This window comes from Epinephelus fuscoguttatus, linkage group LG18 (assembly GCF_011397635.1).
Source record: "Epinephelus fuscoguttatus linkage group LG18, E.fuscoguttatus.final_Chr_v1".
NCBI lineage: Eukaryota > Metazoa > Chordata > Actinopteri > Perciformes > Serranidae > Epinephelus > Epinephelus fuscoguttatus.
This window is the reverse complement of record NC_064769.1, coordinates 38,554,656-38,568,678: the sequence shown is the minus strand read 5'-3', so window position 1 is coordinate 38,568,678 and position 14,023 is coordinate 38,554,656. Positions and strand designations below refer to the sequence as shown.

General features: G+C 45.3%; 1 protein-coding gene across 1 annotated transcript in view; it reads left to right on the top strand.

Annotated features, from left to right (window-relative positions):
• Positions 1 to 14,023, top strand: part of LOC125906055 (fibroblast growth factor receptor 1-A-like) — a 28,324-nt gene that overhangs the window by 9,615 nt on the left and 4,686 nt on the right. The window contains exons 2-10 of the mRNA XM_049604457.1: positions 910 to 1,064; positions 6,194 to 6,295; positions 6,387 to 6,565; positions 6,652 to 6,775; positions 6,960 to 7,150; positions 11,224 to 11,368; positions 11,450 to 11,640; positions 12,736 to 12,881; positions 13,456 to 13,577. Coding sequence (XP_049460414.1) covers positions 941 to 1,064; positions 6,194 to 6,295; positions 6,387 to 6,565; positions 6,652 to 6,775; positions 6,960 to 7,150; positions 11,224 to 11,368; positions 11,450 to 11,640; positions 12,736 to 12,881; positions 13,456 to 13,577 — 1,324 coding nt within the window. The 5' untranslated portion in view covers positions 910 to 940. The remainder of the gene's footprint in view (positions 1 to 909; positions 1,065 to 6,193; positions 6,296 to 6,386; positions 6,566 to 6,651; positions 6,776 to 6,959; positions 7,151 to 11,223; positions 11,369 to 11,449; positions 11,641 to 12,735; positions 12,882 to 13,455; positions 13,578 to 14,023) is intronic.

Genomic DNA, 14,023 nt, shown 5'->3' with positions numbered 1-14,023 from the left:
GCACAGCTGTCATAACACAAACAAACAAGAAAACAACAACATGCCAAGTTGATAGAAGGACTGGTGAAGCTTTGAGTCGTACGATTCTAAAGGATCAGATGATTCAGAACTGGTTCTCGATTCCCATCTGTAGTTTGAAAGGAGAATGTTGATGATTTTCTAACATTTAAAGTCCAACATTAATCCATTTATTGAGGAAATAACCTGCAGATTAACTGATAATTAAAGTTGTCTTTAAACACAGCGTCAGTTATGTGAATATGAAGAAAAGAGCACTTTGAGGAGGAGGAGGAGGAGGAGGAGGAGGAGGAGGAGGAGGAGTGTTCACACCTTCATGGTGACACAGGCAGCAAATGGTGCTGCTGTCCGTCTGTTTGTTTTAGCCTCTCTGTGTGTGATTTATTGCTGCTGTGTTTAGTTTAACACTCGACAGATATGTAGTCGTCACAGGTGAGCTGGTGTCGGAGGGTTATGGGTGCGCGTCATCGTGTCTTCACCTCCTCTGAGAAACAGCTGCACAGGTGTGAGCAGCCTGGGAAATAAACCACACGGTGCAGCTGCAGTCCACGCTGCTGGGTTCCTGTGTTGAAGTTCAGTTTCCCAGCAGCCACTGGGGCTCAGTGTGAACGGGCAGAGACCCACATTATTGGGCCTGGATTTATTCTCGTTTCTCATTGTTTGTAGAAGAGTACGTCATTATTCAGAGAGAGTTTCTCGTTATAATGACTCACAGGATCTTTTTCTGTCGGGCTTCCATACCATAATGAGCAAAGCACCAGTGATGTAACACAAACCCAATTTGCAGTAAATTGCTGAAACCTTGGTAAAAGCAGTCAGGACTCTGAGCGTCTCGTCGTCTTGTGAATCTGATGTAATAAAGTTGTGTGTGTCTCTGTTCTCTGGCTGCAGTGTGTCTCAGTCTGGACGTGGACGTGAGTTGATGTGCGAGGACAACATGTCTTCGCCCCGCTGCTTCCAGCTGCTGCTGTCCTGCATCCTGCTGCTGCTGCTGGTCCAGTTCCCTCAGGCTCGCTCCAGACCGGCCACAGAGGACACAGATACAGGTAGGATACTTCACAGATGTCACCTGTCTGCTGAAGGCTTCAGTCTGCGGTGGTTTCTCCTGATCGATATCCTTTAATTCTTATGTTTTTTTTTTAAATCAAATTAAACTCCAGACGTGTGTTTGTGGTCTACGTAGTGTTAAACACAGGACATCTACTGTTTCAACGTGAACAGATAAAATACAGCTGTTGCTTTTTCTTTCAGTTTTCACAGGGCTCAAACTAATCAGAAAGTCCTGAAACAATTAGCTGAATAACTGGTAAATTAACAGTTAAAGAATCTGCAACTGTTTTGGTAATAAAGCAAAAGTGCAATTAAATCTCTAGTTCTTCTTCTAAAAGAAATTCAGTTTAATAACTGAATTTCTTTTTTTTTCTTCTTAATTAATTTTTTAAAGACATTTGAAGATGTGCACTGTGTTGGTGTTTTTGGACAGCGGAGGCAAAACTAAACCTAGTTCTGGTTGCAAATTCGTAGCTGAAATGTGATATAGTGCTGAAAACCACCAAGTTTTGATTATACAAGTGACTGGAAATGCTGCAATGTGTTGCTAAAAACAACTGGTTTTGGCATTTGTACAGTATTCTGAAGCAGATATGTTGAAACTTTGTGTTTCTTTACCTTTTAACAATGCTCTGACTAACATGGTGATGTTGAGACACAAAAACCACTGGTTATGGTTGCGAAAAGATCAGGGTTTGGCTTAAAGGTGCAGACACACCAAACCGACATCAAAGAACTAGCGGTGACGAAAGCCAACTGTTACGTCGTCTACGTCGCCTCACGTCGCCCTGTGTCAGTTGCATTTGAACACACTACACGGACTACATCCGACGGCCAAGTAGCACGTACGTTCTGCGCCTGCGTGAGAGAGAGCGGAGTGAGAGAGTGGTACATCCTGTCAGCCGAGGGGTTTCCTATCTGTGCAGCCGAGCACCGCAGCACCTCCACGGACTATTACATCCAGACGGTCCCGGTGTTTCCTCCGCAGGCTCCACTTCACTCAGCTGCCCGATAAACCCGCTGCTTCTTCCCACTTTAACCTGAATAACAAACCAGGGCTCGGTGCTCCGGTTGGATCCAAACGGAGAGCCGGGGCTAGCTCAGAGACTAGCGGAGGCTAACTGGCTGTGCTTCCCTCCGGTCATGCTGCGGCTAACGCTCCGCTAGCCGCTCCCAGCTAGCTCCGGTTTGTTATTCAGGTTAAAGTGTGAAGAAGCAGCGGGTCTGTGGGGCAGCTGAGTGAAGTGGAGCCTGAGGAGGAAGCACTGGTTAGCCCCGGTTTCACTACAGGCAGATTCACTCGCTACAGGGGTGAGGAAATAAAACCTGAACAGCCAATCAGAGTGATCTCCCTCACTGACAAGCTCCACCGCCGATTCAACATGCTCAATCGGCCGAAAAGCTGCCGACGCCGAAGTTTCGACGGTGCAGGAAACACCGCAAAAACTAGGCCGACAGACGCTCACCGACGGCCCAACTTTGACCGTCGGCTTGGTGTGTCAGGGCCTTTAAACAACAGCTGCTGGAAATGGTGCGTTCATCAACAAACAACTATTTGTAGTCCCCCATGTACAACTCAAAATACTATAATGTGTCTCTTAAAAACAAGTTTTGGCAGCAGAATTGCTGCTCGGAAATGTTGCAATGTGTTGCTGAAAAATAACCGGTCCTGGCATTTGTACATATTTGTACGTCGAACCTTTATGTTTCTTTGCATTTCAGCAACGCGATGTGATTCACGTGTGGTTATGTTTAGGCACAAAAATCACTTGGTTAAGGTTGGAAAGATCATGGTGTTGCTTAAAATAACAGCTGCTGGTAGTGCTGTAATGTGTCAGCAAAGAGCACTCAGTTTTGGTGCCAAAGTTGCCTCTTGAAATACTTTCATGTGTCTCTAACAGACAAAGCAAAATTCTGCTGGAAATAAACTACCAGGTTTGGTGACACTAATGCAACTTAGAATGTTGTGATGTGTCACCAATAACCAACCAGATTCGATGACACAAATGCTTCTGGAAATGCACAGTGTGGTGCTAAAAAGCACACAGTTTCAGTGCCATGGTTGCCTCTGGATATGCTGTAATGTGTCTCTAAATCACAACCACTTTAGCAGCACATTTGCTGCTGGAAATGCTGCTGTGTGTCACTGATAAACTACTGTATTTGGTGACACAAATGCAGCAGGAAGTGCTGGCATGCTTTGCTAATAAACAACCAGATTAGGTGATGTAAATGCACAACATGGTGCTAAAAATCTCTCAGTACTGGCGACACAGTTGCCTCTGGAAAAACCTCAGTGTGTCTTCAGAACTACCAGATTTGGTGCCACGGTTGCTGCTAGAAATGCTGCAACAGCCTGACGTTAATGCATATTAACATACAGGTCTAACGTGTCTGTTTGCAGAAATGTACAGTGCAACGTTTTCCTCTGACGACTGGGCTGTGAATTCCCAGTTACTGCTGCTGGTGTTTTGCAGCCTGTTTCCACTTGGTGTGTGTTGTTTGCTCGTCTCTTTTGTTTGAGAACTCTTTCATGAGTCTGTTCCCAGCCGCGGTCTGCGTGTTTAAAACTGTATTAAATATAAAAGCTTATAAAAGTTTCCAGTGAAAGAATTTCTTTAATAAGAAAGTGACTTTTCTTAAAGCTTTGGCTGTTTTTGGCTTCGAAGCATCTGAAACTGGTTAGAGTGATTTTTCATGGTGTAACCGAGGCTTGGCTCTCAGGGTGCTGGTTATGGTCTGTGTATCCTGTCCAGACACAGTAACACAGGAACAGATGCACACAGTCTGCAGCGTTACACACAGACACAAAACATGCCAGTGTTTGTCTGTGTGTGCATTTGCATGTATATACCTTCAGTGTGTGTTTGTGTCTTCTCGTCCAACCATCTGGACCCCAGCTGACTGCCAGTCTATGTGATACTGTTGTTTTTAAGCTCGTCGTAAACTCTTGTTTTTCTCTGCGTGGAGAGCACATCAAATTTAGCCTCTCTGCTGCGTCTCCTTTCATAAACAAAGCCTGCTTTCAATTTCCCACCTCGCCCGGTTGTATTCTCCCAAATGAAGGTTTAGTGTTTGGAAACCACTTCCCTCCTCTCCCCTCCTCTCTGTCTCTGCTCTCTGAGAGTGAAATATTCCTGTAAGTGCCGTGAACTCTCCTCGAGCTCTGTAAAAAAAAGCCTCCCTGAAGCCCAGCCCTGTCTAACCAGGAACGCTGCGCTTTTTATAAACTCTTTGATGTGTTTCACAGAAGCTGCACATTTACCATAATCTATATTTCCAGCACCACAACACAGGGTTTCACAGAGATTCCCAGCTTCACACACGTCTGAGTGGGTTGTTTTCTGCAGCCGGGGCTTCTCCCGTCCACCTTCAACAGAAACACAGAAGTATCATGGATATAAGTTCTGCATTATTATTATTTTTACGCTAAAGGGAGAGCAGGGGAACGTCTTTTATTTTCTTCCTGACTCCAGAGTTATATGTTTTACAGATTAATTGTTTTAAAAAAGGATGACATGAGCACAAATGATGGGTTGTATGCAGACAACAGTCCCGTCTTATCTTCCAGTCACTCTCTAATAGGATCAATATGTCAGGTGGAGAAACAAAACACTGACAGGCGAACACACGAAAGGATTGTGCAGCTTTTTCGGCTGCTAGACCTGCACAAAGAAGGCAAAAATAAAATGTGTTGATGGGACAGATATCACGTGAAAAGGCAGATTTATACTTGTGTGTCAGCTCTACGCAGAGCCTACACCGCTGTGAGCATTTATACTTGTGCGGTGGTGTGTCTGTGTCACTCTGCAGTTACACCTCCAAAACACTAGCTGGCGGTGGAGGTTTCTGTGAAGTGCTGTAAAGTTTAGTTGATTCAAAACACACATTAAACACACATTAAACATGGCTTCATAGAGACAGTTTCAAACACAAGTGCACAAATCAGCTTCACTGTAACTCCACAAATACAACATGCTAACGTTATTAGCACAAGCCTATGGCATTTTACATTGTATAAATTAGCCTAGCAGCTAGCAGAGATTTCCTCTTCTCATATGAAGCCAGGGACAACAGCAACATTTAACAAAGGTAACGTTACAAAATTCAGCTCCATTACAACTCACAAGGTTCACTGACAAAACAACTGTCTGATACTAAACACGTTTTCCAAACAAATACAACATGCTAACGTTATTAGCACAAGCCTATGGCATTTTACATTGTATAAATTAGCCTAGCAGCTAGCAGAGATTTCCTCTGCTCATATGAAGCCAGGATGAATCACACACAGGACTTAAAATGCTATTTTAGTGGAGGCTTTATTGTCTTCACAATTTATTGTTTCTTATCTGTGAAATTAAAGTAAATGATATTTTTGTTGTGTGGCAGCGTGAGAGAAAAATATTTTCTTCACAAATTCAGCACAACACAGTGTGTGTAACTGATAACTGTAACTGGGTGAATTATTCCTTTAACTGATAATGTAAATAATGATTAATTTCAGCCACAGTTTGCCATAAATTTGGGTCATTTCATTTATGACTGTGAGCCAGCAGCTGTTGTTGTTGGCACATTTTCACTGTGTGTGTTGATGAAGGTTTAAGTTTGGGTCAACATTGAAAATTGTTTATGCTTCAACTCTTTTGGTTTTTAATGATGAAACAAGTTTGACCAGTTTAACTTCTTATTTTAAGATAACAGGAGGGAAGGGTTGTAGTGTTTCTTAAAGTCAAAGAGGTCAAAGGAAATTTTAGTAACCCCCCGGTCTCCATTAACTGTGGTACAGTCTGTCAGCAGTGGTGTGTGTGTGTGTGTGTGTGTGTGTGTGTGTGTGTGTGTGTGGCTGTTAATGGCCGGGGGGGAGAGGGAGGAGGTCTCTGAAGTTCAGGAAGTTGTCGGGCGCAGCACTGAGCTGTGGCGACAGCTCCTGTCTGCCCGCCTGTGCAGGAAGAGGAAGGCCTAGAGACCTCGTTCAGTGAGCTAGGGTCAGAGGTCAGAGGTCAGAGGTTAGATCTGCTTTCATTGTCTGTCAGAGGGAACATCTGAGGCTCCCAGAGAGCAGCCTTAAAATCTGTACCAACACGCCGACAGTTTCTGAACAGCTTTTAAACTTGTTTTGCAGGCGACGCGGTAAAATCCTCTGAAGACGAAGAAGACGATGAGTCATCCTCAGAGGAAAACAAACTGTCCAACGAGCTGTCAACAAGCAATGAGAAGCTCCAAAGTAAGCCTCAAACTGTTCTTCTCTGTTGCTTTGTTTTTTTTGTTTGTTTGTTTTTAAATCAGTGCAGATGATTGTGATGTTTGTGTCTCAGTGTCGGCGCTGGCGCCACAGTGGGTGATGCCAGACAAGATGGAGAAGCAGCTCCACGCCGTCCCCGCCAGCAAGACCGTGAAGTTCAGGTGCCAGGCGACCGGAAACCCCGTCCCCACTCTGCGCTGGTACAAGAACGGGAAAGAGTTCAGGAAGGACCAAAGAATCGGAGGATTCAAGGTGACGGAGAGAAAACGTCAGAAGTCCGACCGGTTGTTTTAATGAGTTTATTTTATTTATTCACTGATGTGTCGTCCATCTTTCAGATCAGAGACCACATGTGGACTCTCATAATGGAGTCAGTGGTTCCATCTGATAAAGGGAACTACACCTGTGTGGTGGAGAACGAATACGGGAGTCTCAAACACACCTACCTGCTGGATGTAGTCGGTAAGAGAACCTGCTTCTGTGCGTCCACATCAGCGTCTCCTGGTTGTTTTTAATAAAGATCTTCGTCCACTCTCAACGACAGGAAACGCCTCGAGTTTAACGCAGCTGAGTTCACAGTTTTGTTGTCCTTGTGTGAGACGTGTTGCAGGTTCACCTCTAACGTTCTCTGATCTGTCTGCTGCAGAGCGCTCCCCTCACAGACCCATCCTGCAGGCCGGGCTGCCCGCCAACCAAACCGCAGTCGTCGGTCATGACGTGGAGTTTGTGTGTCGAGTGTTCAGCGACCCGCAGCCTCACATCCAGTGGCTCAAACACATCACTGTCAACGGCAGCAGAGAGGCACCAGACGGACACCCGTACGTCCTCGTTCTCAAGGTTTGTGTGCACGATACGCTGCTGCACCACGAGCGCTCAGGTTCACTCAGTGTTTTAAACTCGATCACACAGAAAGTGTTTTGCAGGTTGGGAAACGTGAGACACACCACGCTGCCTTTTTTTAAATAAACTGAATGCCGCTCTGCCTTTTTATTGTTGCCAGGCAACCACAGACTCACCTTCTCACCCTAACCTTCCCGTGTATCAACCATTTATTTACTGTGTGTGTCCTGCAGTAATCAGTGTGTAGCTGCTGCCATGTTGAGGCAGAGGGTGCTGTCTGTAGCTCTGGTTGAGGGTGAGAGGCTGTCAGCAGATAAACAGAGATCTGTGTGGGTACATGAGACCCTAAAAAAGAGGCTGGATCATGGGGAGTACCACCAGTTGGTCCAGGAGCTTCTCCTCCATCATGGACGTTTGATGGCCATGCTAATGTTGGTGTAAATGGATATGAAGCTGTTTTTATGGCTCCACACTGGCGATTACCGTAGCAGTTTTTAAATTTGGCACAAACGTCCACTTGGGCTCAACGATGAACTGATAAGATTTTGGTGGTCAAAGGTCACTGTGACCTTGCGTCCATGTTTTGTGAATGCAATATCTCAACAAGTCCGTGAGAGGATTTTCTCAAATTTGGCACAAACATCCACTCGGACTGAGTAATAATCTGAATTCAATCATCTTGAGAGAAAAGAATATTTATGTACATGTGGTCATGAGTATGAGAAATGTGTGAAGTCTCTGGTGGATTAGGGAACCTTGATAGTCGAAGGTCAAAGTTCAGTGTGACCTCACAAAATATGTTTTTGGCCATAACTCAGGAATTCTTACGCTAATTATAACAAAGTTTAACACAAAAGGAAGCCACTGTGACATCATCATGTTGTAACGTCATATCTCAGGAACAGAAGGGGAGACATTTGGTCAGATACTGAATTGGTGACTCTAATCTTGAAACTGTGCTGATTGTATAGATCTTCTGTGTGTGAAGCATCCATGTTTTCACTGACATGGATGGAGACTGTCAGAGACACCTGAACAGTTTGTGGAGGAGTCAACCACAAAGCGGTAATTCTAGTATTTTGTTCCAGCTTGTGATGCTGCAGCGACTTCCTGTTGATTGAGTTTGATTGGACATTTGCGCTTCACAAAGTCTGAACTCGATATTCCTTCAGTTTAAATGGTTGGAAAAGACGTGCGTCTCTATGCTGAGCCTGTGATTTGAAAAAGCAGCATTTAAATCTGGTCCTAAGGGAAGGCACGATGGAAACAACACCAGGTTTGTTATTTGAATTTAATTGTTGGGACCTCAGAGGTTTTTTCCTCTGTGTGTATAAAACTGCGCGGCAGCAGCGTGTCAGGATGACTACATGTACGAGCTCTGCTGTGATTCATGACCATAAAGTGACGTGTGTTTGTTACCTTCACTCGTGGTGATCCAGTCGGTCTTTATGCTGCGTGACGCTGAGTACATGTCTGTGTGACACAGCAGAGTGAAACCACATCTGTGATGTGCTGTGGACTCATGTGGTGAACACGTAACCAGCAGCTCTGCACAGATTATTATTATGTTCCTTTTACAGGCACAAGAAAGGCTGAAGACAATGAAAAGAGCAGGTTTAAAACCAGGTTATTTACTGAAACATGTCAGGAGCATCAGTCAGAGAGAGAGAGCTCAGCTATCCCCAGAAATCGCTCGGCCAGGGTCCTGCAGGGATGCACAATGGCAGCAGGAAAAGAACGTTGGATGTTGTCAGAGGATTATGTAGACATGTGTCTGCCTGCTCAGGCCAGCTATACAAACTTTGTATTTTATGCACAGCTGCTCAACATGGACACTTTCATTAATCATCTTCCTAATCTCCAAACATCAGACATAAAGGTGTCCTGTGGAGTTTTCTTGTAAACAAGTAAAAGTTTTGTTTTACAGTCGTGTTGAATGAATTTCCTTCTCCAGAAAACATTTGCAGAGTTTTACGAGTGTTTTAAATCCTGCATTGTTTACATCCATGTTTACCAGGCCTGCAGGAAGTGCGTCCGACTTTGACGCCAGTTTTCACAGAGGTCAAACAGTGGAAATGTGTCCGTCACATGACGCCCTGTGGCCCAGAAAGGTTTGGCAAAAGACACGTTTGTAAATCATCCGAGGCCGGGTCTCAGGGGCAGCGGGCTGAGCAAAGCACCCCAGACATCCTTCTCCCCAGCAACGCTTTCCAGCTCCTCCTGGAGGACCCCGAGGTGTTCCCAGGACAGATGAGATATATAATCCCTCCAGTGTGTTCTGGGTCTGCCCCGGGGCCTCCTACCAGTGGGACGTGCCCGGAACACCTCCAGCAGGAGGCGCCCAGGAGGATCCTGATCAGATGTTGAACCACCTCAACATGAAGGAGCAGCGGCTCTACTCCGAGCTCCCTCCAGATGTCTGACTCCTCACCCGATCTCTAAGGCTGAGCCCAGACACCCTACAGAGGAAACTCATTTCGGCCGCTTGTATCTGCGATCTTGATTCTTTTGGTCACTACCCAGAGCTCATGACCATAGGTGAGGGTTGGGACGTATCCCGCCTCTCATTGGCTGATGCTCTTTGTCAGTCATGTCACATTTTCTAGCATGCCAGATATCCAGTCCCAGTCACAGACGAGGGGGCGACTTGCTCGCAGGCTTGTTCACACATGAGGACTTGTCGTGGCGGACTATCTGCCGACTCACCTCCGACCCAAGGTGGCTCTCAAGATCCTCTGCGACGTCAAAATCGCGGTGAAAATCGTGTAATGTGAACTAGGCTTAAAGTCCACTAGGGGCTGGCTCCAAGAGCGAGTCAGTCGCCACAGACCACTGGTCCCAACTGGTCCATTCATGGGGTCCAGATTTCTCCTCAGTCATCAGTTCAAGGTCCACACAGTTGAATATATTCGGCATCATACATGCGTTTGGCCATGTCACTGAGCTAGTTTGCTGTCTCTGTCAAGTTGCTGTGTGTCAGTCACTCACTCTACAGCAGGAAACAGCCCTACAAAATAAAAGCTCTGTGCAAAGTGTGTTTTTTTACACACTTGATCGCGAGTGAGTTGTGGTCCATTCTCACAAATCCCCAGTGTTCACCAGCTTGCAATCTTCTTCTTCGTTGCCTTTATAGTTTGTTACTGCCCTTCTTTGTTACCGCCACCAACCAACGCCATTTTGAATGTTTTGAAAAACACTTCAAATGGATCTCTTCCTAGGAAGTTTGAGCGATCTGCATGAAACTGGGTGAACATAATCTAGGGAGCAATATCTAAAGTTCCCTCTTGGCAAAAGTTGGAAAACTTCCTAAAACTGAGCTTCTATAAGGCAATGAATATTGCGGAGGGCGTGGCTCATCACATAAAGGTGTAGAACATCTCAAGGGTTTCACCCATCACCACGCAACTTTGTAGGCATATGACCACACATAATCTGAGGGGACCCCTCCATTATTGACCCCATCAAACAAAATGGGGGCGCTAGAGAGCTCATTTCTTATCTAGGCCTAACTGCCATATGGATTTTTACTAAACTTGGTAGATATGTAGAACAGGACGCCTCAAGGTGACTGGAGAAATTTAACTCTAATTGGCAACTGGGTGGCGCTATAACAACAGAAAAATGCTTCAAAATGGCTAAAATGCGACCGATCGCTGTGGCTCCCCCTGTGGACCAATGTTGGTGTTGTTTCTAATGTTTGGTATGACTAAGTCATGGTATGGTATGCTGTACATAATCATGGAAACTGTCAGTGTGTCATTCTGTCAGTCAGTCATTCTGTCTGTCCCACGTTTTTCTACTCACTGACGTGGTCAATCTATGTGAAACTGCACATAGGCATTGAGGACTGGCATAGGTAGAAGGTGACAAAGCTACCAATGGGTATGGACTAGTACTCTCTAAATGTGGATTATTCCGCTGCTGAAAATAGTCCCCAACAAAGTCACCTTTTCTTCCAGTCTTAGTTATGAATCAGTAAACATGTGTACTGCTGTTTTTTAACGATTTAGTTCTCAGTATGAACCGACATGTCATTCTTATCTCACATCACATCTCTGTCTCTCCTCCAGACGGCAGGTTTGAACACCACAGATAAAGAAATGGAGGTTTTGACTCTGAGGAACGTCACTCTGAACGACGCAGGAGAGTACACCTGCCTGGCGGGAAACTCCATCGGCGTCTCTCATCACTCTGCGTGGCTCACTGTCGTCGATGGTACGTCACAAAGCCTCCTGCAGTTCATCCTGCAGAAATGATCCACTGTGCTGATCTGATATTTGTGCTCTGTCATCTCAGACCTGCCGCCCGCCCCGCTACCCTCTCAGACGTACCTGGAGATCTTCATCTACTGCCTGGGGTTTTTCATCATCATCATCCTCACAGCCATGGCGGTCATCTGCAGACTCTGCTGCGCCCCGAAGAAGAGCGACTTCAACGGCCAGTTAGCCGTCCAAAAACTGGCGAAGAGCATTCCTCTGAGGAGACAGGTGACACGTTTCTCTTTTTGTTTGGTCCATTTCCTGTTTAGTCTCTGAACTTCCTGTTGCTGCCTATGTTAAATACAAGTTTGGTTCACAGTCTGCAGTATATTCGTACAGTTTTTTAACAATGTTCTGGTGTCAATATATTTAGAAAGGTTTTAAAAAATTGATTTTTTTTGTCTGAAGTTTTCTCTGAGGTTTGTAAGAGTGTCATATTTTTTATTTATGGTTTGGTGGATGTAAGACAGTTGTTTTGTCAGTGAGCCTTGTGAGTTGTAATGGAGCCGAATTTTGTAACGTTACCTTTGTTAGTCTCTGCGTTGAGCCAATGTACATCTGTAAATCAGCCTTAATGGATCAGGATCAGCCCTTGGTCAGGGGATAGGACCTGAACATATTTCATTATGGATTCTGATCAAGCGGGGCCTCTTCCATGGAGCCCGCCATGTTTCTACAGTAACCGAGAACAGACAAACCCAGCGCTGGCTGTAGATAGGGGTGTTTGCGTTGTTATGTTACTTGAAGGCCACCGTAGGTTCTCCTTCATGCTCAGAAATGCAGCGGCGATAGTTGCAATCTGCAGCCTCACCGCCAGACGCCATTAAACCTTTAACCTTTGTTCCTTTAAAAGACGAAAAACAGGGAAAGATTTTTCTTGTTGTTGCCAAAGATCTCTGTTTTGGCGGCACCTGTAGCGCTAAGCCGTAACTACAGGTGTGTGTTTGAATCTGACTTCCCAGAGATCCAATCTGTCGCCTGTGTGACGTCTGTAGTCATCGCTCCTTTCTTTGTTTGTTCGGCCTTTGTTCGTAACCGTTTGCTTCTGATGCTTAGCTCTGCCAACCCTCTTCGGTGGACCAACCACTGATGAGTGATGGGAAACGTCACTAACTGTGCGTCACTGTTGATTTTTCCTGGGAATGTTGCCACAGACCAGTTTTTAAAGCTGCAGGTGTAAAGGGCTTTACCACCCTGTTACCTCGCTCAGCAACAGTTGGCGTCATAACAGATGAGAGATTATTTATTCATCAGTTATTTGTCCAGGACACTTTATGGTCATATAATCCAGAGACTCTGACGACGTCTGTCCTCCCTCTGCAGGTGTCCGTTGAGTCCTCGTCCTCCCTCCAGTCGGGGATGTGTTTGATGCGTCAGTCTCGTCTCTCCAGCGCAGCCACCACCATCCTGACGGGCGTGTCAGAGTACGAACTTCCCTACGATCCCGTCTGGGAGCTTCCCCGTGACAGGTATGACCGCCTGCAGCAACCCATCTCGCTGCTTCTCACTCGTTGTACGTCCTCCACAACTCTCCAGGAACTGATTATTAAAAGATTTAACAGTTCCTCACTGTGGCCTGTCGGTGGTCCAACCTTCACTGAATGCTCCACCCTTCATTTATTCTTTCTTGTTTTTGAGAGCTGACTTTTTGCAGCATACTGCTCTGATGTGTTTAACTACATACAGAATGTCATTTAAGAATCATTCTCCTGTACAGGTGTGAGTATGTTGCACATGTCAGTCTTATTTTCCCCTGAAAGCATCAATAAAATAAAGCTGCAGAGTTGTGTGATACTTTTGTCCTCGACTGAGAAGTGACGTAGCGGGTGTGGAGGAGTATATGTGTTGCTGTTAGATGTTCTCACTCTGACTCTGAGCTCACATCACTTCTGAAACCTGTTTGTATTTCAGCAGGTGTTTCATTTGTGCTCCGTCAAGTCTTGTAAAGCACTTTGGATTACCTGCATCTGATGATCTGTAGCTTACGTGTATCTCAGGTGAATCAAGCACGTTGTACAGTGACCTGTTGTGTGTCGTCCTCAGGCTGACGCTGGGGAAACCTCTGGGCGAGGGATGTTTCGGTCAGGTTGTTCTGGCCGAGGCTGTTGGCATCGACAGAAATAAACCGACGCGCCTCACGAAGGTGGCGGTGAAAATGCTGAAAGGTGAGAGCTGCTTTCTGAACTGGATGACTTCTTTCTGCAACAACAACAAATAGAGTAGTATGGTAGCCAGCTGGTTTCAGCACATGCCAAATAACTGCAACATCCCAGGTTTGAATCTGACCTTGCAACCTTTTATGAATGTCATAACCCTCTGTCTGTGTCCCACATTTCTACACTGCCCCGTCAAATAAAGGTAAAAAAAAAAAAAGTCCCCCAAAAAGAAACATCAATCAAGTTTTTCTGACAGTTTCCATCCATGTCTGATAAGATGTTGGTGGTAAAAGGTCAAGGTCATTGTGACCTTACGTCTGTCCCATTCTTGGAAATGCTGTACCTTAATTAGGCCTTAAATTAAGTCCTTAAATTAAACACAAACATCTACTTGGACTCAACAATAAACTGATAAGATATTGGTAGTTGTAGGTCAAAGGTCAAGGTCACTGTAA